At 46.0% G+C, this 24,879-nt stretch overlaps 1 protein-coding gene across 2 annotated transcripts in view; it reads right to left on the bottom strand.

Annotated features, from left to right (window-relative positions):
• The window catches only part of NALCN (sodium leak channel, non-selective), a 353,058-nt gene that overhangs the window by 28,037 nt on the left and 300,142 nt on the right, over positions 1-24,879 (bottom strand). For both annotated transcript variants that reach the window (XM_056109424.1, XM_056109431.1), the window contains 11 exons: positions 22,709-22,765; positions 22,349-22,469; positions 22,131-22,262; positions 20,902-21,069; positions 18,642-18,746; positions 13,303-13,409; positions 6,987-7,107; positions 6,802-6,900; positions 2,083-2,176; positions 1,470-1,576; positions 1,196-1,270 (listed from right to left, as the gene is read on the bottom strand). In XM_056109424.1, the coding sequence (XP_055965399.1) occupies positions 1,196-1,270; positions 1,470-1,576; positions 2,083-2,176; positions 6,802-6,900; positions 6,987-7,107; positions 13,303-13,409; positions 18,642-18,746; positions 20,902-21,069; positions 22,131-22,262; positions 22,349-22,469; positions 22,709-22,765 (1,186 nt within the window). The remainder of the gene's footprint in view (positions 1-1,195; positions 1,271-1,469; positions 1,577-2,082; positions 2,177-6,801; positions 6,901-6,986; positions 7,108-13,302; positions 13,410-18,641; positions 18,747-20,901; positions 21,070-22,130; positions 22,263-22,348; positions 22,470-22,708; positions 22,766-24,879) is intronic.

Raw genomic sequence — 24,879 nt, 5'->3', positions numbered from 1 at the left:
CTGGCACAGATTAAAATAAGGCTAAGGTTGTATTTCTAGGATGAATGTTCTACAAAGGATTTTTTTATGGATCATACTTCAGAATAATTGTGTTTGGGGTACCAAAATTGATATCACCACTTCCTTGCAATTTGTATCCCTGAATTATACTGATTGGTACAGATTTCTATAAATATCGGGACTCACATACCTAGGAAGGTCAACACTGTGGCTCAATTGGCAGCAGTTAGTAATTCTTGAAGTTAGAAAAATTCAAAATATATCGTGAAGTCTTTGATCAAATTAAGAAAAATGGTCTGAAAATGAAATGTCACAAGAGCCATTTCCCCCTTATTACTCCACAACAAAACCCAATGGACTTAAAATACCATCAAAGGGGGTAGAATGTTTTGCTTTAAAATGTGCACTGTCGCTGGGGGAAAAGGTAACTAGGATGGAGAGAGGAGCACTAAATAAATGATGGTTGGAGGGATTGCTCAGGATAGTAGATGTATGTTGAAAGTAGACTATGGACCAAACATGATGGCTGCTAGTTACCTGTATTGCAAACCATAACACCCCAAAGTTCAGAGAGAGTAAGAGGGAATGTGCCTGACACAGAGGCAGGAGGTGGGACGGGGTGGGGGTGGGGTGAGGGATACTGGGAACATTGGGGGTGGAGAATGGGCACTGGTGGAGGGATGGGTACTTGAACATTGTTTGACTGAAACTCAATCATGAAAGTCTTCAACTCTGTAAATGTATCTCACAATGATTCATTAAAACAAAAAAAATGAAAAGTGTACTGTTGGGCTGGAGTGATATTATAGTGTGTAGGGCACCTGCCTTGCAAACTTTTGACCTGCATTCAATGCCTGACACTGACAGATGGTACTGTGAACCAGCCAGGAGTAATCCCTTAGCCCTGAGCACTGCCAGGTAGGCCACCAAAACAAAACCAAGAAATTAAACAAAAAAGCACTGTTGGCAGGAGAGATAACAGTGGGTAAGGCACTTGCCTTATAAGGGGCTAACTGGGACCAATCTCTGGCACCAAATATGGTCCCCTGAGCACTGCACAAGAATCATCCCTGATCTACGGTCCAGGAGTAAGCCTTGGTTATTACTGGATGTAGCTTATTAATATAATAAAAGGATAAAATGACATAAATTGTAATGCCCTGTGCCTGCAAAGCCAAGGAGCTCAGTACTGTACCTCTAGAACAAAGATGAAGGTGAAGACCACCGACATCGTCGCCAAAGGAACCGTCACTGGGTCATCCACGTCCCACTGCAAAAGACAACACGCATGCTGGTCCTACTCTCCTTCCTCGTCTCTTCTCCCCTAGCACATGTCATGATGGTGAATTTTAATTTTTGCACGTGAAACCACCACTGAGATATTGCACGCGGACGCCCCCCACCTTGAGAAATGCATTCTAGGGATGACTCAAACCGCTGCTTCCTGAGATCTGCATGCAATAAAGTACCTTAACGGAGAGCAAAACAGACTGGGCCAGGACAAGCAGGGCAATGGTCCTCTTAAAGAATGGGTGCTGGGTGATGTCATACATCTTAGCTCGAAAACCATCATTATCTGGAAAAAGAGAGGAGGTCCAGGCAAGGCCTTTTAGATATAAATCGTATTTACCATCTTGCCTCCCATTTCCTTTAGTGTGACCCATTACAGCCCCCGCCCCCACCCAGTTGAATCACTTGTGAAGCGTTTTTTGCAGGAACGGCTGGCTGTGAATATTTAAGACGATGGTGCGTGACGCCATCCCTATTGGAAGGGGAACCGCATCATTCAATTTCTGTTTGCCTGATGCATTTCACTCATCTGGCTAAAAAGCGAGCACAAATATATTTTCTTAAAAAATTTATAGTTTCATGAAGGCTTATCCTGGGTGCAACGAAGCACAGCCATTGGGTGGGAGATTTTAATAGCCTAGGGAGAGATCTGGAGTTGGGAGCCTGTTTCTACATTAACTTATGCACAACCGCCTCATGGCTCGCGATTATTAGTTTAATTGAAATCATAGACTCCTGGGGCCTCCTGGACACGAGTGCCCCACATGAATGGAATCAGAGCATCTTTGATACCCGGGCGAGGTGGGAGATGAAGAGGCTGCGCGATCTTCAGTCTGCTCTTCAGATCTTCCCATCGTCTCTGATCCACAGTCAGCAGAGCTGTGCCCTTAACAAGAGAAAGCAGAAATGGCCTTCGTCCAGGGCTCCACACCCAGCACTCCGCAGATGGGGCAGTAACACAAACAGGGTGACGTTGGGGGGTCTAACACAGAGATGTAGGCTTTCGTAGGTCACAGTGGTGGAACAAACACGGTCAGGATTTGTTAGCATTCCAGTCTCAAGACTAGTTCTTGAGTGCAGAATGCCCCCCCCCCCCCAAATATATAATGGGAAAAAAGATGCATCTGGCATTTGGAGGGGATTCAGCAGCCTTCCACAAGGTCTGGGAATGCAGGATGTCTGAGTGCGGGGAAGTCTTGCAACGGCTCCTCTGAGATGACATTTTCAAAAAGCGTTGAGGTTAGTGTCCTCTCAGAGGGGAAGTCGTAGCCAGGTGGCAGCTTGCTAAATGCTGTTGCTTCTGCTTAAAGATTCCAACTTTGCCTTTTGGAAAAATCATTCTGGTCTGTATAATGTCAAAGCTAGTATTAAGAGGTATGAAGAAGTCACAAACTTGGGGTAAAAAGTTCCATTTGAGCAGTCACTGGCAAATGATCAGCATGCCCTGTACTATATAATAAAGCACTTAATGATGTTGCAGGTAAATGTACACTGCATTTTATGGCATAAAGATTAGATTATCGAGACTGAAGAGTAATAAGTTTGGGATAAACCTCCACTCCTACTCTCAAGATCCTTCCATTCTTTCCCCAGACCTAAGGGATTTAGACTTAGTAGATTTTCCAACTTTTCTAACTATGGAGGCACAAGTACATTGAATTTTAAATTTCATATAAAATGAAATTTATATGAAATTTAAAATTTCATATAGCTGATGTCCAGTATTTATTTATGCAGTTTGTTTTTAACCTTCACTAACCTATATTTTTTTCTGTGCAACTAGATCTACCTAGTTTTATTTGAACTGCTAATACAGTTTTCTACCACACAAACACTAGAAGTTAAAATTTTAGGTGTCTGGTCTATAAACACTGCTTCAATAAACATACATTTCATCTCATGGTAAATGTCTACAAGTGGTTCCCAGCAGTAAAGCCCTGGAGAGTAATGGTTGGCGGGGGGTGGGGGAGGCTGGAGTTTATGTATTTTATATTTACTGGCAATTGCTTAAATTACTCTTCCAAAATGAAGAAACCAAAAAGGCTTACTGACAGCAGAGCAGCAGTGTTTCTATTTCCTTGTAGTCTTGCTAATGCTTGACTTTGTAATATTAATTTGGCCAATTTGCCGGGTGTGAAATATGTCTAATTTGGTTTTAATGTGAAGGAGTAGAACCTTTTTCTATATGTATAAATGATGATTCCTCTGTGTTCTTCATGCATTTCCTGTTGATAAGTTTGCTCATTTTTGTATTTGGTTACGTTTTGATGTTTTGTACAATGATAACTGTACTCTCTGGATGCTATGGACACGTATTTCATTCCTTTGTTATGTAGAATAAGATATTTTAGAAACTTGCCAAGATTCAAGGCAAGGGGCGACAGCGGGGAGGGTGTTTGCCTTGTGTATGGCCGACCTGGGTTCGATTCCCAGCATCCCATATGGTTCCCAGAATAAACGCCAAGAGTGATTCCTGAGTGCAGAGCCAGGAGTAACCCCTGAGCATTGCTGGGTGTGACCCAAAAACGTTTAAATAAATAAGCATAAAGTAAAGTAAAGTAAAGGCCCTCCTGTTGATCATCGATTTGCTCAAGCAGGCCCAGTAACATCTCCATTGGAGACTTTGTTGTTACTGTGTTTGGCATATCGAATACGTCATGGGGAGCTTGCCGCAAGATTCAAGGCAAACACGCTACCCACTGTACTGTTTTTCTGGCACATACATTTCATTGTCTAAGGAAGACATATTTTTGAACTGACACCTAAGCTTCCTCTATTTGGTACACACATAGACGCATACATGTATCTATTTGTTTTATATATCACTACTGCCACTGGATCTGGGATAGTGCTGATGATATACTCCTATACTCTTGGGTGTGAGTGATAGCATAGCGGGTAGGGTGTTTGCCTTGCACATGGCCGACCTGGGTTTGATTCCTCTCCCCCTCTCAGAGAGCCCAGCAAGCTACTGAGAGTATTCCGTCCACATGACAAAGCCTGGCAAGCTACCTGTGACGTATTTGATATGCCAAAAACAGTAACAAGTCTCGCAATGGAGACATTTCTGGTGCCCCCTCGAGCAAGTCAATGAACAACGGGAGGACAGTGCTACAGAGATACTCTTGGGTGTGATCAGTGAATGTGAAACCAAAAGGGCAGGAATCTTTATTTGTCTAGTGTGTTTTTTTCTCATAGTCAAGAGCAGAGCAGTACCTGGCATCAATGAAGGGCTCAAAGAAATCTGTTGCATGAAAGACCAAAAAACTGAAAAACACGCAATTCTAGCATGGCTCAATTACCTGAAATTCTCACAGAGAAACCATCTCTTGTAAAAGTGTCACGTAGCTTGGAGTCTATAGTGTCTGGTCACAGGCTTTCTTTCTCCTTCTCTCTCCCTCCCTTTCTCAGCAACCACTCCCCAGCTCCGGCACAGAAGCACCGCCTGGGCTGTAGGTGCCCTTAGGGCTCTGCCTATAGCATCAACTTCCAGACCAAGAGTGGTGATTAATTACGCCTTTATCCCTCATTCCTGAAGGATCATTCTATGTTGTGAGACTCTGCTCAAAGCAAGCAACTCCTGAAATATGCTAACTGACAGATTCGTTTCTGTTCATTTTCTGCAATTCCCAGGTCCTCTCCATTTGCATGGCTCGGAGCATCCACAGAGCTCCATATTACATTGAGCACCCGATGGGGCTTCAAGACACTTTTCTATGAATGTGATAAGCAGTAAAAGAGGGGTCCCAGGAACATGATCTCTATATTTTTTACACTAAAAATCTCAGGATCTGTGGGTTGGTGTAAAGTTGGGGTTCAAAGTGGGGTTGGTGTAAAGTTGGGGTTCAAAGTGGGGGTGTGCTACAAATCTCACCCTTTGAAAGACTGAACAAAATACCATTGTCATCAGACACACCTCAAAACTGGCCAATGACTGAGTAACTGGTACCACACACACATTAAGCCCTGGGGACAGTGAGTGCTACAGTCTTGTGGGGTGTGGTCTCCAAACCAAAGGCTCTCCTGTAGTCACATGCAAATCTGTCCTCATTATGAATGACAAGAACAAGACTCTCCATGGCACTTGGAGCCTCATTCCCTGCAGAAGGATACTGTTAGACTTCTCAATTGGAAAGTCATCATCTGGGCAGGGCTAGGAACCATTTCCAAACCCTGGAACTGTTATTTACTCTTTATAATTTCCAGGAATGTTACTTCACCTTCATGAGATATTTTTATTTCAACCATGCATTCCAGAGTTGTGAAAACTACTAGTAGTACATATAAAATCTTGAGCACCTTGTAAATGCCCCAAAATTGCCTGCATCTCAATTATTTATGAATCCAAAAGACTGATCCTTTCTATTTGAGAGATGTCACAACCAAGTTCAGAAGAATGATATAGAATGTTCTTGCTTCGATCCCCTCTGTGAGAGATAACTTTTGGTTTCCGATGGGGAGGTCTGGCAGTTATCCAAAGAGCCCTTACAAACTCAACACCCTTCCTGAATTCGTAAAATATGCAAACTTTGGATAGAAAATGAGAAAAATATTTTTTGTTACCTTATTTAATAAGCTTCGATTTAAATACTTTCTACCATACTCCCTATGCCATCGAAGTTTGAAGCTCACCTACTGAGTTACAAAGAGGCCTCCAATTTACATTCTGTGACAGAGCTACTACCTGCAGCCTGTGCCTCCATTTCAGCAGCTGCATTTGCATAACTTGTAAAACATCCTTTTTATTTTTTATTTATTTATTTTCTTTTTGGGTCACACCTGGCGATGCTCAGGAGTTACTCCTGGATTTGCACTCTGGAATCACTCCTGGCGGTGCTCAGGGGATCATATGGGCTGCTGGGAATCAAACCTGGGTTGGCCATGTGCAAGGCAAATGCCCTACCTGCTGTGCTACCATTCCAGCCCCAGAACACCCTTTTTAATCTCAACAAAAGAGATGCACCACCAAATAAAGGGTGTTGGGAGGACCCTCCCAGGATGAGAGATGCATGCTGAAAGTAGACTATAGACCGAACATGATTGACACTCAATGCCTCTTTTGCAAACCACAGCACCCAAAAGGAGAGAGAGAACAAAAGGGCATGCCCTGCCATAGGGGTGGGGGGGTGGGAGGGATTCTGGGAGCATTGGAAGTGGGGAATGAGCACCGGTGGAGGGATGGGTACTCTATCACTGTATAACTGAAACCCAAGCACTAAAATTTGTAAGGTCAACAACTGTACCACATGGAGTTTCACTAATAAAAAATTTTAAAAAATAAAAAGAGATGCACCTCTCAGTCTGTCAGTGATTGGAGAATTAATGGCATTGTTATCCCCAGGGGAAATGTCCTAAGAGAACTGGGTTCTTAAACGATGTGGCTGCAAGGCAACAAGGAAGTAGCTTGTAAAATAGAGAGATTGTTTACACTGGGCACATTAGAGAACTCAAGTGAAAAGCCAGCAAAGGGGGAAAAAATGACCAGGCGATATTCAAGCCAAGAATTCCTACCTTGTTTTCATTGAAATTAGCAATAACGACTCCAACAAAAAGGGTCAGTCCGATCATGCAGCCCAGGAATACAAAAACATGAATATAGATTCCGTGCATCTGTATAAATGGAAAACATGGTTATTCATCAAAGCCAATGAGCGCAGCTGTGGCAACGTTCAGAGGTTTGTGTGTGCTTTGCTCACCGGACCCACGCGATGAATAATAACATCCCTCACTTCCACCCAGCCTTTCAAGGAAAGAACTTCAAACAGGGCCAGCATAGCATTGCCTACGTTGTCGAAATTAAAGTTCCGAGGGTTTGCCCTGCAATTCAGAAAGCAGAATGTCACAAGAGGCTGGGCCTGGAGCTCTTTCCCACGCCGGGGTAACACTGTAGCACTGTAGTACTGTCCTCCCGTTGTTCATAGATTTGCTCGAGCAGGCACCAGTAACATCTCCTTTGTGAGACTTGTTGTTACTGTTTTTGGCATATCCAATATGTCATGGGGAACTTGCCAGTTTTTGCCATAGGGGCAGTACTCTTGGTAGTTTGCCAAGCTCTCTGAGAGGGACAGAGGAATCAAACCCAGTCGGCTGCGTGCAAGGCAAATGCCCTACCCACTGTGCTATCTTGGGTGGGGGTCATTTTGCCCAGGAAAGTCCGTTATGTGGATCTTGTAGCCTTTCAGTCTTTTAGATTTCTTAGCTAGCATTCGGTATGTGTGTGTGTGTGTGTGTGTGTGTGTGTGTGTTGTGATCAAGAGAAGACTAATATTTATTCCTTTCCCCTTCACCAACTTTTTTTTTATTAAATAGTGCTCTTAGACTATTATTAAATAGATGCTATTTAACTTTTTATTTTTGATCCCTCACCAGTGATGCTGGGGGGTACCAGTGCTTCACACTGCTGTGTTGGGGGACAATGGGTTGTCCGTGATGGAACAGGGCCTTTGCCTTGTTAGTCCTGTGCTCCAGTGCTCTGAGGCAAACTTCCTATCCCCTCTGAGTTAAGTCCCCAGTTGGTTTCTCCTAGAGTTGGTTTGAACTAGTTGAAAGATTTTGACAACTATGCAGTGAAAAACAATGATTCTCAGATGAATGCTCTTGGGCCTTGGGGAGATGCCAAGATGTGGTCTCACGGGGTGGCCTGGGACCTCTGTCCATAATGCCTCTCGATTCTCAGGACATTTCCTTCACGTGAGGAAAAACGGAGCCTTTCTGAAGTAGGATAGGGAAACGCCACTAAATTAGAAGTGCACATGACCACTTTTCCTGGCTAACTCCTCTGTCAAAATTTAGCTTTCATAAGAAGTGACCGTGTGTGTGTGTGTGTGTGTGTGTATGTGTGTGTGTGTGTGTGTGTGTGCATGCACACAATTTTTCTTTTTCTTTTTTCTTTTCTTTCACTTTTTGGGTCACACCCTGCAATGCACAGGGGTTATTCCTGGCTTCGCACTCAGGAATTACTCCTGGCGGTGGTCAGAGGAATATATGGGATGCTGGGAATTGAACCCAAGTCGGTCGTGTGCAAGGCAAACGCCCTACCACTGTACTATCGCTCTAGCCCTGCAAGAGTTTCTTAAGCCATAGCTGTAACCATGGGGCACTCCTTTTGGTGTCTTTTGCATGTCTGTATTTTCACTACTAGGTAGATGAATGAATGAATACAAAAGCATGGACCTGAAGCTCAGGGCTGATGAATAGAAATGGTTTCTACCTTGTGAGGCCAGAGTGATAGTACCAAGGAGAGGGCATTTGCCTTGCATGTGGCCAACCTGGGTTAGATCCCTCACACTCTATAAGCTCCCCCAAGCCCGCTAGGAGTGATCCCTGAGCACAGAGCTCTGTGTGACCCCTCCCCACAAAACAAACAAAAAACCCCCAAAATTTTACCTTGTGCAAAACTTCCACTCTGAAATTTATACTTAGGATTCTGGTTTATATTTTTAAGTTTGAAAGTTTAAGCATATTCTCTGGGATTTTCCCAGCAATCTTTGGGGTGGTCAGCTAAATATATTTTACAGCAGAAAGAAAATGTATGGATTCTAGCAAGGCAGTTTTCTAAAATAAGGTTGGTTGGAAAAAACCAAGTCCTATTCTCAGATCTGACACTAAACTTTCTTTCCCATCCATTTTCCTTATGCAACATGCTTTTGTTAAAAGCTGGACTTGCAACATCTCAAACTTCTTCCATGTTCCAACTCCATCAGAATTCAGAATAAATAATAATTTATTTTTAGGTTGAACTAAGGAAAAGGAGATGCAAGATTTCCGTAGTTGGAAGATATATTTCAAAACACTTAAAAATTTTGAGTCCTATATTTGTGCTTAATTTGAGCCATTAAAACTGAAACATGGGACACTTTTTCCTGTCACTGCAGAGAATTTCATTAAATCACAGACAGCATCTATTTCTGTTTTCCCTGACGCCCTTCTTAGGTTTGGAAGGCTGTACCACTAGCATCTTTTCTTTATTGTATCTACCCAGATCACAAAAAAGAAAAATTTGCCTTTGTTTTTCCAGAACAAAATGGTTCTGCCCTCGCACTTTGCAGGTGTTCTAGGTCCCTGAGGTATGCAGGGGACAAGTGCTCTTTTTCAGGAATTGGGCAGGGGTAGGGAAAGTGAATGGAAGATCTTGGCTTCTCCCCTGGGAGGTGAGAATCCAGGGCAATGACACCATCTACCAAGGCGACTCTGACTTCACCTTCTTCTGCCCTCTACGCTAGAGAGCCCAGGACCTCCTGTGCTCCCTGCACAGATGCTCTGCCTTGCACTTTGGCAAGAAAGACCACATCTGCTTGCCACCCCTTGCTCTGCCTGTCCCCTTGCCCCACTCAGCTGCCCCGTTCTCGTTCCTCCTTCCAAAGGTGCGAGCACAGAGAGAGCCCCTCTGGAGCACCTTCCTGCCATCCCTGATTTCCTGTCTCCTGGGTGTCAGAGGCCACTATGGTAGGAAGCCACAGAACCCAGCTTCAAGCCCGCTCCCCGTCACAGTTCCCCCTTCCAAGACTCTGCATAGGGCGCAGATGAATCCTCAGAGTCAGATGTTTCTGTCAAGCTTAAGCGCAGAAGTGGTGTGTATTCTTTTCCTTAGAGAGAACATACCATTTTGGGGGAACTCAGACTACAAGCATCTCACCACTTTCTGCACACAATAAACAGAGATGCTATAATTACCCAGAAGGGAGCATCAGGTGAGTTCTAAGTGAATTCATGGGCCCTTTCAGGCAGCATTAAAGCTCTTGCCCAATTCCATTCACCTGTTTGTAAATTCCTTCTGTTCTCCATTGACTTCAAGCCCCTAGGGACCAGAACCCAAGATGTGTTTCCAAAGCCAGAATAATAACTGGTGAGTAGTAAGCACTCAAGTCCATTTATCATAAAATGGAAAACTATGTTCACTTTTTCTCATACATTGCATTTCCCTATCTCCCATAGCTGTGCTCAAAACAAAACACATAGTATTTGTAATAAATGGTATATTTAATCCTTTTTTAGAGTTTTTTTTTTCTCATCAAGTCTGAGTGATTCATAAGACCATCATGTGGAGGAAACAGGAAAGCTGAAGCTCTTCTGAATTTGACAGCGAGGACTTAAGCTCTAAGGACAATCATTAAAACATTCCTCCAGGCCAAAGCCCAGAGGCAAGTCCTTTTCCTATTCACAACTCAACATAAAATTAAAATGTTTGGGGTGCTACCTCTTGATGAGCTTACTACAGAAGGAATATGTGAAAATTAGTATGACGGAAATTAACTGAACAGGCTTATGACTTTTTTTGTGTATTATAATTGAGGTCACATTGTGCTTACAGTATAACGGTCTCTGCTTTCGGTGTAAAAGTTACTGCTCCCTCATCATTAAAACTCATTTCAGTTGCTATATTCTGAATAAATGGACAGTTATTGGGATGAAGTTCAAGTGGTGCCTCTCTATTCAGTGATGTTTACAAAATATCGTTGAACTTGAACTCCCTAATACTTACTTAAAACATGGCATTCTAATGAACACTTTTTCTTTTATTGGAAAGTAGAAAAGTTTTTTGAAAGCAGAAGAGAAAAGGAACTTCCTAAGTGGGGAGGAACTTGGTACAGGACTAGGTTCTACTGAACACTAAAAAAAAAAAAATGATAAATAAAATAGGTCGTTGATTCTAAGGACTGCTCTTGGGTACCACTGGAAAGAGGTCTACGTTTCTCTCACCTTCCAGCCTATTCTAGCTTCCTGCTGACATTTTGGGGGGAAGTTCCAAATGTCTCTGGCATTATCAGTCAGTGCATCATGGCTCTCTTATAAAAGCCCATTCTCTCGGGGCTGGGGATGTGGTGAGGCCTGGAGACATGGCTGGGGTGCCACGTTATGGTGAGACCCTCAGAGAGAGCACACGAGCTTCTGGCATCACGGAGCCCACCACGCCAGGGGTCTCTGAAACCAGAGACTCGCCTCCAGCACCAAGCAACCCAATAGGCACATGGAAACAATGTCGCCTACAGAGGTGAGGCTGTGGACCTGGAGGAAACCCTCCAATGCATGAGGGGGCTATGCAGAGCCACTGCAGCTGCCAGCAGTGTGCTTGCCTCCCCTCCGTTAATGCCAGTCTCTGCCGCAGAAGGAATGTCTACCTGTCACACTGTCCGAGAGGAGATCTGGAGCAGGGGGCCTCAGCTGGGGATGACCTGGCCTCCCAGACCCTCCCAAGAACTCTGCCCAAGCAGGCGAGGAGCCGTATGCTCTCACAGCCTCTCTTCACAGCTTGGTTGTACCCCGGGAGGTGGCTCTGAAGGTCCCTCTTGGCTGCTGGGGGACCACCCTGAATGTAAGGAAAGAGTGAAGCCCAACACTTGGCCTGAGTCTATTCCCTCGATGCTGCATCTGAGAATCAAATCTCCTTTGACAGGAACTGAGCACTGTGGGGAAGTCTTGTGTGGTGTGTTCTGTGTAGTATGTTCTGTGTCGGATGTTCTGTGTTGTATGTTCTGCCGAGTCGGGTGTTAGTGGGTGTCTCTGGAACATGACCTTCCCGGACCTCGGCTTTGAGGCTTTAGATGAAATTGCAGGGTAGGACTAAAATCCCAATTCCTAGAAATAACTTATTGTATAACCAGGAGTTCAATTCTCCCCCAAAATATGCTAATCTTTTATGCTTAAAAAAATTCAATTTAAACTAGCCTGGTTTTCTAAAGAGCTTGGAGGGGGGGGAGGGGGAAGAAGGATCTCAGGGTGCTCCACTCTCCCTAGCCAGGTATAAGACAGGTTTAATGAGATTCATTGTTTTTTCCCATTATTCTTCAGTATTCATAAAAAAGCAATATAAATCCCACCAAATGATTTATGAAAGCAAATTCCATATTATAGAGAGGCAAAAGCAGGTGACAGTCTGTGGGGTCTCCCACTAGGGGAAATCCTATTCCTCCGAAAAAGTTCTGACATTTATTTTTCACTTATTTGTTTTTAGGTTTGGAGACACACATGGCTGGGCACAGGGATCCCTCTTGGCGGGGCTTGGTGGAAACATGTGGAATGTTGGGGATCAAACCTGGGGCAATCAGGTGCAAGACCAATGCCCTGCCCACTGTGGCCCTGAGATTTGGCATTTAGTAGAGGACATCTATCATGACCTAAGCAGCACAGATGCCACATTCATTCATGAGTCTAAGAGATAAAAACAAAATAAATAAAATACAAAGGAAAGAGAGGATGGCTTTGAAAGGGCAAATGATGTGGGGAGAAGCCAGCGTGCATCACTGATGGGGCAGTGCAGGATGCCGTTTCCTCCCAGGGTCCTTCATAAAATGAACTGGCAAGAGAGCAGCAGCTCTCCGGGCTGGGCTGTAATGCCTGAAAAGCTCATTTTCAAGAGAAATGGATATTCGCGGGTTCAAGCTCATCAGTTTTGTTGCTGATGGTTGCCTTCCAGTATTCCGAGATGGCACTCCTTCCATGGAAGCCGGCTTTAATGTTGGCATTCTCTATGATTTATGTTTCTCCACAGCTTGTGAGAGGTTGTAAAACTATACACTCAGGAAAAGTTTAGTCTAAATCTGGTAGAGAAAAAAAATTTTTTTGAGGGGGGGGGTGTTATACCTGGCGATGCTCAGGGATTTCTCCTGGTGGTGTTTGGGGGACCACATGGGATGCTGGGGATCGAACCCAGGTCGGTAGTGTACAGGGCAAACGTGCTCCCCACTGTACTATTGCTCCAGCCCGAAAAATCTTTGTTTTTAAAAGACACTTTATATTAGCCTGACTAATTTGATGGATCAAGATAAATGCTTTGAGAGTATCAGAAAAACCCTGCAACACCATCTCATTAGTTTCCTGAAGGAATATGTGATTGTATGCTTGTGTTCATGGTACTTTGGCGTCCTTTGTAAGCCAGGGCTCTGCCTTGTTTTCCTAAATACCATCTAAGCATCTCCAGCTGAATTACTTTTAGTTTCATGCCATATTAGACTTCTTAAAAACCTTACACAGACAAATGAAGCATTCTACAGGATAATTCTCTGCTATGCTTACCAAACACGGGGCACCCAAAATCCAGGCTTCTTCTCTCCGGGTCCTAATTTTAAATTTAAATTCTTGGACACACTTACATTAATTCTGAAGATGCCATTACAATCTTCCTAAAACAGGCAGGAAAAGAGGGAGGGGGAAGAAACTGGTCAGAAACAAAAGTCACAGAAACTAAAATTCAGAAACACTTCTTTAGAGAGAATAACAAAGGGTTGTCGCCCCAGAGCAGAGACGTGGATAGCTAGTCAGCACACAGGAAAGATGAGAGTGTCGTATTGACACAGAGACAAGTAGGTGGGCCAGGATCTGAGGGTCCCTTCTCCCAGGGAGAATAAACAAAGAGTGCCTGAGCACCGGAAGGGATGCTCCACATCACAAGTCGTCAGGGAAATGCAAGCAAAGCCACCATGGGGGACCTCTTCACTCCCACTCAGAGGCCTTCATCAAAGCGCCAGTGACAAGCTTTGATGGAGAAGTGCAGAAAGCGGGTGCTTATTCTGGAAAGCGTCACTTAGCTGTTGGGGGGGGGGCGGTGGGAAGAGGGACTGCCACTTTGGGAACTAGTGTGGCCACTGGGCAGGACCGAGAGAGTCGCCCCAGCAGCTCTACACACAGGGGTATCCACTGAGAGAGCCGGAAGCAGAACTGCACCCGGAAGTCTGCTCACCAGCGTTCTCTCTTCATAGCTATTCATGACCTTCCCTACCAATGGTGGAAACAATCCCAGGGCCTGTCAGTGTGCACCAGGATGAACAGAATGGCACAGGCTACACACCGGGCTCTTCCGCCATAGCCACGAATGAGATTTTTCCACCACAGCCACTGTATTTGATACACGATAAACTTGACAAGTTTTCTTTTTCTTTTCGGGTCACACCCGGTGATGCACAGGGGTTACTCCTGGTTGATGCACTCAGGAATTACTCCTGGCGGTGCTTGGGGGACCATAGGATGCTGGGAATTGAACCCGGGTCAGCCACATGCAAGGCAAACACCCTACCTGCTGTGTTTGCTCCAGCCCCAAACCTTGACAATCTTATGCTGAGAGAAAAAAGGTAGCCATATAAGACCTCATAATCTATGATCCCATTCATAGGAAAGTCCCAAACAGGAACCACTAAGAAGCAGAAAGCAAGGGCCAGAGTGATAGTGCAGTGGGCAGGGGCGTGCCTTGCACTCAGCCAACCCAGGTTGGATCCCTGGCACCTCTAAGGTCTCCAAGCCCTCCAGGAGTGATCCCTGAGCACAGACAGAGCCAGGAGTAAGCCTTGAGTACACTGCAAGGTACGTGTGACCCTCCCCTCAAAAGTTTGTTGTTATTGTAGAACCAAGATATTGGTGGAGGGGGCAATGATAAAGCCCGGAGGGGGGTTCATAATGACAGATCACGATATATCTTTTTAGGATGATGAAAAATTGGACTGTGGTGATGGCTTACAACTCTACAAATATGAAGATCAAAAAATTGTACACTTGGAGTAGATTCTAACTCAATAAAGATAGATATATCTGTATACTAATGCTAATATAGCTAATATAGATATAGAGTGATAGCACAGCGGTAGGGTGTTTGCCTTGCATGCAGCCAGCCTGGCCGAGCTGGGTTCGATTTCTCCGCCCCTCTCAGAGAGCCTGGCAAGCTACCGAGAGTATTCAATATGCCAAACACAGTAACAAGAAGTCTCACAATGGAGACATTACTGGGCTCGCTCAAGCAAATTGATGAACAACGGGAGGACAGTATATCTATATACTAATATATATATATATATATAAACTTATTTGTGCCCTTATTCTCCCTTCAGTTGCTTTGTTCTTTGGTCAGAATATGTAGGTATATCATTCCCAGAAGACAAGCACAGCTCCCATTTGGGTGCACATCACCCAGCCCCTCACAGTCTACTTTCCTAGTTGGTGTGTACCACAACTATCACACACACCTGTCCATGCACATCAACACCATTCTTCCAAAAGGCTGCGCTGTGGAGAAAAAAGAAGAGGTTCCAGGGTGCATCTGGCATGACCATCTCATGCCTTCTGTCTTTTGGAGTCCACCAGAACCCCTCATTGGAGCAAAGCAGCCCGTGTCCAGGTTCAGAAAGTGCTCTCGGTCTTCTAACCTAGTCTGAGAGGCCAAGACCAAGAGAACCCTTGGGCCACTCTGAGAGGCCAAGACCAAGAGAACCCTTGGGCCAGTCTGAGAGGCCAAGACCAAGTGGACCCTTGGGCCAGTCTGAGAGGCCAAGACCAAGTGGACCCTTGGGCCACTCTGAGAGGCCAAGACCAAGAGAACCCTTGGGACAGGGCAATGGAAGTTCCTCCTTGGCACTCAAGTCCATTCTTCTTTACAAAGGACAAACGCAGAGAAGGTGGGGCACTCAACACACCAGCCCTCTGGGTACAGCTGCCTGCAGATACTTCCCTTACTATCTTTCCTGTCAGTGCTCACTAGATGACGGCACATTCTTGAACTCTTTCCGAAGCCTTCCATGGAGGCATCATTGCCCTGGTAGAGAGGAGAGCCAGCTCCTGGTTTCCGGATGCCTGCCCATCCCTCATGAGTTCTGCACCCCACCGCTCCCCCCCCCCCCCCCACGAGCCTTTGGTTTCACTTGGGCTGGGGATGAGTAGATAACGTCAAATTACCCTGCACTTAGGGCGTTATTAATACACTGAGTCACCCAGAATTCTAATGAGACTGAATCTTGAAATGTTGTTATTATCATTCTGGCCTCTATCCAAAGGATCTAAAATAATCCCTTTCTTATACAAGCCAGTAGATTCCAGCAGCAGCTTGTTGTGACTTCCTCTAGAGCGGGCGCAGGACAGTGTGACCTTCCTTCCTGCCATGCTTCATGTGAACGCACCTCTGAGTGCGCCATGTCCTCGGAATCCCAGGGAAGGAGCTAAGAGCTTTATATCCTGTGCCCTGGGGAGAACCTTGGGAATCGCTCTAGGATCTGCCCAATTTGGCCCTTCTTAGGCACACAGCCGGCAGGGTTTTTGATCCGGACAAAGTTGCTAACAACTAGGGTGGCTTCACTAAGAATTCTGTTCGGGATGGGGTCTCCAAAGTAATACTCAGGGGGGGTGGGGCCCTCCTGCCAAAGAGAATAGGTGGTTCAATGCCAGGGTCCAAAGAAGTGGAACTGCTCAGCTTATGCAAGGCCAAAGGCCATGAGGGCAACCCCAATGGCACTGAGGGGCTGGCAGGGTTATTTCCCGGGGCATGGGGTATAAAGCAGAGAGTAGGAGCCAGGACTGCCCGTATACTCTCTCCCTAGCACAAGAGGCAATCATTGTGTTTATAGTTAGCAGCTTTAAACTGTAGGCTCTCTCCTGCTGACGCAAGATCTAGGTCAGCCACATTTCATGGAAATCTGTATTATAGTGCAGAAGTAGTGAGCTGTTTGGAAACCTACATTTGAATGGGTTGACTTGTTCTTCTTCTCTCTATCCCTGTGGCATGTAATTCTAAGGGAACTGCAGAGACTGGCTTGTCGTGATGCCTGTTGTGTCCCCTTTTTCTAGAAGACAATAAGGCGGCCCCATGATCCAGGCCCCTGCAAGCAGGAGGAGGTGCTCTGTGCAGGGGGGTATGGAGTGAGCTGCAGTGTAGGGCTCCATGGATGGTTCCATATACTTCCACACCAGGATGTGACCCTGTCTCGCTCTGCCAGGTCCACAGAGGACACAGGGAAGGACACACACACAAGACAGAAGGAGCCCGGGTCCTCACAGGCCCTTTGGAGGAGACCCTCCCCAACACCTCCAGCCATTCCCGGTTGCAGTGTACTCACTGCCTCCGGCTTGGCCACTGAAGCCACGGAGTCATTTGAACAGGCAACCTCTGCCTGCATCATCATTCGGTCACACACCCTTCTGGGCTACTGGTCACAATGATTGTGGCATATATTCGGGACGATGCCAGGCCCTGCTTTCCTCACAGGAAAACAGGGAGAATGCGAGTGAGGTAGCCAGAAGGTCCTGAGCCCCACCTGGCCTTGGTGTTCCTGAGGAGGATGGTTTGCCAGCGTGATCCTCTATCCGCGATCCTCACCAACGAGAAGGGTGAATGAAGGAAGAACTTAAGGAAGATTTCGGAGGGTCATAGCTGCAAGTGCTGGACTCCAGGTGACAGAACTGACCATGTTGGCAGGACTGGCCCCGGAGTCAGAGGAAGAGGAGAATCCCTGGGTGGGGTTGCTTGTTTGGTTCAAAGGCCAGAGAAGACAAGGTGTGCTCCAAGCCAAGGGGGCACTTTGGAGGATCCTCCATGTTGTCCCCCGGAAATTCTCCAAGCAGCTCCAGCATGAGCTCATCAAGAACAGTCAGTGATACAGATTCTGAAAGGTTATCAGGTGTATCCCTTTACCTACTCTCATCACTCACTTCTTGTCCAGAATGGTTATTTCCAGCTATTATTGTCACACTGATCCCTTCTCTATCCTAATTGTCCTTTCCTCCCCGCCCCCCATACTTGTGGTAACTTCCAATCATTGACCAAAAGGAAAGAAAGAGGATGAGAGAATGAGAGAAGAGCAAGAAGAAAAGGGGGAGGAGGAGGAGAAGGAGGAGAAGGAGGAAGAGGAGGAAGAGGAGAAGGAGGAGGAGGAGAAGAAGAAGAAGAAAAGAAGAAGAAGAAGAAGAAGAAGAAGAAGAAGAAGAGAGAAGGAAGAAGGAAGAAGGAAGTAGGAGGAGAAGGAAGAGAGGGAGGAGGAGGGGAAGGGGAAGAAGAAGAAGGAGGAGGAGGAGGAGCATAAGAAGGAGGAGGAGGAGAAGGAAGAAGGAGAAGGAAGAAGGAAGGAGGAGAAGGAAGAGAAGAGGAGAAGGTGAAGGGGAAGGGGAAGAAGGAGGAAGAGGAGCATAAGGAGGAGGAGGAGGAGAAGAAGGAAGGAGAAGGAAGAGGGAAGGAGGAGGAGGAGGAGGAGGAGAGGAAGAGAAGGAAGTGGAGGAGGAGGAGGAAGAGGAGGAGGAAGAGGAAGAGGAGAAAGAAGAAGAAGAAGAAGAAGAAGAAGAAGAAGAAGAAGAAGGAGGAGGAGGAGGAGGAGGAGGAGGAGGAGGAGGAGGAGGAGGAGGAGGAGGAGGAGGAGGAGGAGGAGAAAGAGGAGGAGGAGGAGGAGGAGGTGGAGGAGGAAAACTGGGGACATTGATGGTGAGAAATGGGAAATGTACACTGGTACACTGGTGAAGGAATGGGTGCTGGAATATGATATAACTAAAATCGTGAACAACTTTGTAATTGTGTATCTCACTACGATTCGATTAAAAAGAAAAACTGTCAGGGACCTTTGTTCTTATTCCAAAATACAGAACTTGATCCCGAAATGCATCCCACTTACCCTCCTAAGAATGTGGGGGTCGTTGCACTTGGCCAGTTTCCCAGCGAAGAGCTGAACTCCAAAGCTGGCAAACACGAGCATCAGCGTCAGCAGCAGGATGGAGACCTGAAAGAGACGGCCAGGCTTCAGATCTCCGCGAAAACATGGAAGGACCGTGGTGTTCCAGGCAGCAATGCACTGCACGGAGACCCCGGGGTTGGGATGGCATCTTTCAACTTCATTCACGGAAAGGAGGAGAGGAGCAAAGGAGGGCTGGAGTTTCAGAAGGAGCACAGAGGACTTTCAGGCAGGCAAAACGCACTAAGGCCGCTCTGACCTAACGCAGACTTGGCTGCTCTTTGCGGTATTTGCGGGGGAGAAGCAATGGGGTAGAGAACCGTGGGCTCTTGGCTTTCCCCAAGGGGATTCTCATCCCTATTAGCAGAGAAGTAACTGGTAACTGGGCGGCACAGACCTCGCGCCCAGGCAATGCGGGGCCCCTGTGAATCTGTTCGTTGACTCGTGCGCCCTCTGCTGGATTGTTGGTGAACAGCCCTTTGCGATCTGAACACGCATCTTACAGACGCAGAAATGAGCCAGAATGAGGGAAAAGGCAGATTTCTCTTCTAAAGCCCAGGAGGGGTGTGCACCAACTGTCACAGAGACATGGTCTCTCGACCCACAGCCTCTTTTGCTTCGTCCCGTGGCATGAAATGTCATAGATTTTGTGGATTTAGATCCAAGAAAATTTAAACACATTAAAAAAACTTTCTAGCCTCTCTGCCCAGAGGAACATCATAGGCTATGCTGAAACACCCTGCAACCAACTCTAGCTATACTTTGGCCCTAGAGGTTTCTAGAAAGCAACTATATTCACGGTTACTCTTTTTCATGCACAAGAAGAACTCAGTTAATGTGCAAAGAATCCTTTGATTCTTGCCTTGTCAGGCAGTGATCCTCTGTAACAAACGGTAAGCTAGGAATCCTTTCTGGTCCTTTTGTCTGCATGGCATCTCCCAGGAGATCCTAAATTAGTGTTTGAGGGAGACTATCTCCCTTTTCAGTCACATGGTTGTATATTAAGGTGTTTCAAGCAGGCTATACTCACATGTTACATTTTGTAAAAAAGATAAATAAAATTAAAAGCAATTTTATAATGGTTTAGGAAATATGGTTACAATAGCAAGACTTTCATAGTTTCCTTGTATTAAGTTACTGCCCCTTCCTGTCCCCCACCCCTGTCCTGGGGTCGCTTCTAGCCCGGCTCTTACCAAAGGCAAAGCATTTCTTCTTCTTTTTTTTTTTTCACTCCTTGATACTGTGTTTCCTTACCCTGTTTTTCTATAAACCACAGCTGAATGAGATCACCCAGTATTTGCTCTTCTCCCTTCAACTAATTTCTTTTAACTTGATGCTTTCCAGTTCCACCCAAGCTTCATTATTTATTTTTTTCTGGCTACACCTGGTAGTGCTCAGGGCTTACTCCTGGGTCTGTGCTCAGGGATCTCTCCTCACGGTGCTCCGGAGGCCAGCAGTGATGTCTGATGTTGGGAAAGAGGCTGAGTCATATTCGCGTCGTGCAGAACACGGCATGTGCACAACTGTATTTTAAAATGCGTTAAACTCTACCAATAACTGCTTTACAAACCACGGCCGAAAGCAAAAGTTAAAAAATTGAGTCTGACGTTAAAGACCTATTTATTTATAATAAAGCATTTTTCTTTCCTCCTTTGATACCTATAGTTGATGAAGGTTGGATTTTCAGGGAGGAATAGCTCAAGAATGAAAAGAACTTGTTTAAAGTAAATCATTATATTTATGTTGACACTCTAAAGATCGGAGACATAGTCTGTGTGACGTGCTTTATAAAAGGAAACACAGAATGAGATTATGAGATTATGAGCCCCAGAGAACTGGTTCCTAATATCTGTAACCGACCCTTGAGATCCTTAAATGCAGATGAGGAAATTATAACCCAGGGAACAGATTAACTAGGATCAAGAGAGAACAACAACAAAAGCATCGGCAGATTCAGTCTCTTGGAGCTTTCCTTGGATGGTCCTTTGGGGGAATGTTTGCCTCTCGCTTACACAGAACGTTCGCTGAAGAAACTCCGCTGCTAAACCAGACTCAAGCATGTGTAGTTCCTGTGTGTGGGATCAACAAACACGCAGACGCTGCCTGGACCACAGGCCGACCTCACGGAGCCCTTCCTCATCACCGTGGCGCTACAAGCCATGGCATGAGGGCTGAAAGTGAAGGGTCGCCTGAACTCACGTACCAGGAAGATCTCCTTGAAGCCGCTGAAGAGCTCCCGCACGACCTTCCGCATCTGCGGCACCAGCTTGAATATCCGCAGGGGTCGCAGGCAGCGGAGAACCATGAGGAGCTGAGCCCCCGACTCCGCGGGCACGTTCTGGGGCATCCAGCACAGGAAAATCAGGCTCACCTACAGGGAGGGAAAAAGGCCGGCATGGACAGGGCTCGCCCACAGCTCCCTGCGTGCTCTGAGACACTGGTTCCAATGCTTCTTTGATAGACATTCACACTGTGTGTGTGTGCGTGTTTCTGTGTGCACATGTGCATGTGTGTGTCTGTGTGTGAATGCATCTGTGTTCTTGTGTGTGCATGTATGCATGTATGTGTGTGTGCATGTGTGTGCTTGTGTGTACGCATGTGTGTGTCCATGTGTGCGCATATGTGTGTCTGTGATTTTGTGTGTGCATGTATGTGCATGTGTGTGTGCATGTGTATGTGTTTATGTGTGTGCCTGTACATATGTGTCCATGTGTGCATGTGTGCATGTGTGTGTATTTGTGTGCATGTGTGTGTGTACACAATACCCCTGGTCTTACACTCTGGAGGTAGAGGTTCCACTGATAGTAACCCATAGCTTGAGGTGACTCACCTTCTGCTCGTCTGGTACTAACTATGTTACTGACATGTCAGCAGGCGTGTGCTACTGGTCACAACTATCCTTGAGACATGAAAGAGACCATGATTTCTTTCTTCCTTGGTCATCCAGGAATATGAAGTTTCTTTGAGTCCCTTCCTGTTGTCTCATTGTTTAGTACAACCAAACACTAGTTGCATGGTGACCTACTCTAGTCAAATGTGGAGAAATCTCCAGGCACACTTTCCTTAGCAATTAGGGGCTTGTCTGTCAACAACGGGAGGTATTTTCTTATTTGTCTTAACAAATCAGATTTATAAGAATTCTGGGCTGCAAACTAGGTAGCTTTAAACCTCATTAATGTACCTCTATAGCATACAGGACTGTGTTTGATGTATTTGAATGCTAATAAAAATATCAGTGGATATTTTTCAAATGCTTGAAGGCAATCTACATGCTTTCCCTTATGTGCCTATAATGGCCTACTTTAAGAACCCAGTTATGGCTTCTAACCATTTGTAATCCTTATATCTTAGTCTCATACCAGGAAATGCAGGCAATTCTACAAAACCGCCACATTTTACACTGGGGGGGGGGGGGGGAGAGCGAAGACTTACAAGATAGATAAATATGTCCATTACTCCGCCAAAGTCCCTGATGACAGCAGTTGGAGTGAAGAATAAGCCATCTGCCATAATCTTCAGATTCAGCTCAATGCTCATGAATATCACAAACACATACTCGGCAATCTGAAACGGGCAAAGGCGGTTGAGTCACCGAGGATGCAGGAGCAGCAGGTTGGTGCTGTCTCTGCGTGCTGGACCCTGGTACTCACCTGCAACGTCGGGGCATGCATGACTCTGCGGAACGGGGACTCGAACATCATGGAGATGCAGGAGCAGATGGTGACGATGATCATGACCCAGTCCAGGTAGGTGACCAGTCCCAGCAAATCACTGCAAAGACCAAGGGGAGCTGAGCACGTAGAGAACCCCCCCACCCACCCTCAGCTGGCTGCCAGGAACCAGCTGTGATGTTTCTGGGGTTCTAGGAAGGGGAGTGGATTTACCCAGGACTCCCCACTGGTCTATGGCAGGGTCTCAGATAAGGAAGAACCTGGGGATATTTCCCATTTTTGTATGAAATATAAAAGTGCCCCCCAGGGAAGCCGGGAGACCGAGCTGGCCATGCTTACTACAGTTGATGGTACTTGGTGCTCTTCACGGCCCCGGTGACAGGGTCAGTCTTAGACCTGTAAGAGAAAATAAAGAACCTTTTGCAACCTTGCATGCTTCTTCATGCTTGGTGGCATCATGCTTCTAGAAGGCTCGCTCACCTAACTACAGCCAACAAGATTCTATTGATTGAGAGTCTGTGGGTTACAATCATGGTTTCTTATATAATTCCAACACCACGCCTATCCCCAGGGAACCCAATTTCCTCCCCTAAGGACCCCAACATCTTCTCAAGTATACCCCCCACCGCCTTCTACACACACACACACACACACACAAACACACACACCAACTCAATTGTGTTGCTGGGTATCTTTAAGTCCCACCTATAAGATAGAATACTCTACATCTGCCCTGTATTTCTGACTTCACTCAGTGTATCCTCTGGTTCCATGTTGCTGCAGATTGTATGGTTTTGTTCTTTTTAAGAACTGCATAATATTCCACTGCACATGTATACCACAACTTCTTGATCCATTCATCTGTAGTTGGGATGTTTCCATACCACCTGGCTATTATACTAAGGCAGTGTCCTGGTGAGAAGGGAACTCTCAATCGCTGTTAGTAGGAATGCCATCTGGTTTAGCCTTTGTGGAGAGCAATATGGAAATCTATGCCAAAAATAGGCATAAAGGTATCCTTCAACCCATCAATACCACTTCTTTTCTTCTATCTCTAAAACCTCCTTTTTTGCCTCAGCGACAGGCCCACTGGAACATGAAGTTTGCTGGGAACATGTTCCCAGCTAACTTTAGAAGCAGAGAACATTCCAGACAAGCAGAAGACTTTGGAGCAGATGCTAATTAAAGTTAAACTCTGTAGTTCTCCAGATGCTTGGCTCATGACCCCACTGGATTTCTGACACAGGTCTCACAAATGTTGAATTTTCACTTTTTCTTAGAAACACTCAGACTCTGAAGCTGAAGCAACAGCTTAATGGGTGAGATGCTTGCCTTGCATACAGGTTCAATCCCTGGTACCCTGTTTGGCTTGCCAAGTCTGCCAAGAGCAATCCTTAAGAATAGATTCAGGAGTAAGTCCAGAGCACCACCAGATGTGACCCCCTCAAACAAAAACAAACAAATAACAAAAATAAAAACACTCAGACTCTTTGCTCTAGCTGCTCCAGGGTGGGACTCCTATTACTGAATTCAATGTCACTGTCACTGTCACTGTCCTCCCATTGTTCATCGATTTGCTCGAGTGGGCCCAGTAACATTGTGAGACTTGTTACTTGTTTGGCATATCAAATATGGGTAGCTTGCCAGGCTTTGCCATGTGGGCAAGATACTCTCGGTAGCTTGCCGGGCTCTCCGAGAGGGGTGGAGGAATTGAACTCGGGTCGACTGGGTTGGCCACTTGCAAGGCAAATACCCTACCCATTGTGCTATCATAATAAAAATCACTGTCACTGTCCTCCCGTTGTTCATCGATTTGCTTGAGCGGGCCCAGTAACATTGTGAAACTTGTTGTTACTGTGTTTGGCATATTGAATACATCACAGGTAGCTTGCCAGGCTTTGCTGTGTGGGCGAGATACTCTCGGTAGCTTGCCGGGGCTCTCCTAGAGAGGTGGAGGAATCGAACTCGGGTTGGCCCAGTTGCCTGTGTGCAAGGCAAACACCCTAACTGCTGTGCTATCACTCCAGCCCATAATAACAAAAATTATTTTTAATAAATCAAACATCACCTCACTCAGATTTAATTAGGATCTGTGAAATAAGATTTGGGAGTGTGAGGGGTGACTTGGACTTTGAGGAAGCCTGCGTTCAGTTTCCAGGGAAGCCCCCAGTGGTCACGGTGGGGGGGACACACTCCCAGTGCCAAGCCCGCCGTCATGGCCCCCTTCCACACCAGCAGCGTCGCTCACACCAGGAGACAGAAGCATCAGTGAGGAGGAGACTTCATGACCAGCCATTGAAATGGCTCCCACAGGATGCTTCCAAGTGGAAAACTGCCAGGAAGTGCTTGAATCTAGAGTGACAGCTGGTGTCTGAGAGAACCTGGCTTTCTCCAGAGGAATTGCACTGAAGACCTTTCTGGAAGAGCAGGGAGAGCAATGGAGCAGTAGGTGGTGTCGCATCCGGGCATGCCCCTAAGCTCTGTGGGCCTCCAGGCTTTCCTCTGTGGAA

The sequence above is a fragment of the Sorex fumeus genome, unplaced genomic scaffold, assembly GCF_029834395.1.
Source record: "Sorex fumeus unplaced genomic scaffold, SorFum_2.1 ptg000008l, whole genome shotgun sequence".
In the NCBI taxonomy this organism is placed as follows: domain Eukaryota; kingdom Metazoa; phylum Chordata; class Mammalia; order Eulipotyphla; family Soricidae; genus Sorex; species Sorex fumeus.
Note: the sequence above shows the minus strand (reverse complement) of the source record. Positions and strands in the feature narration are given on the sequence as shown.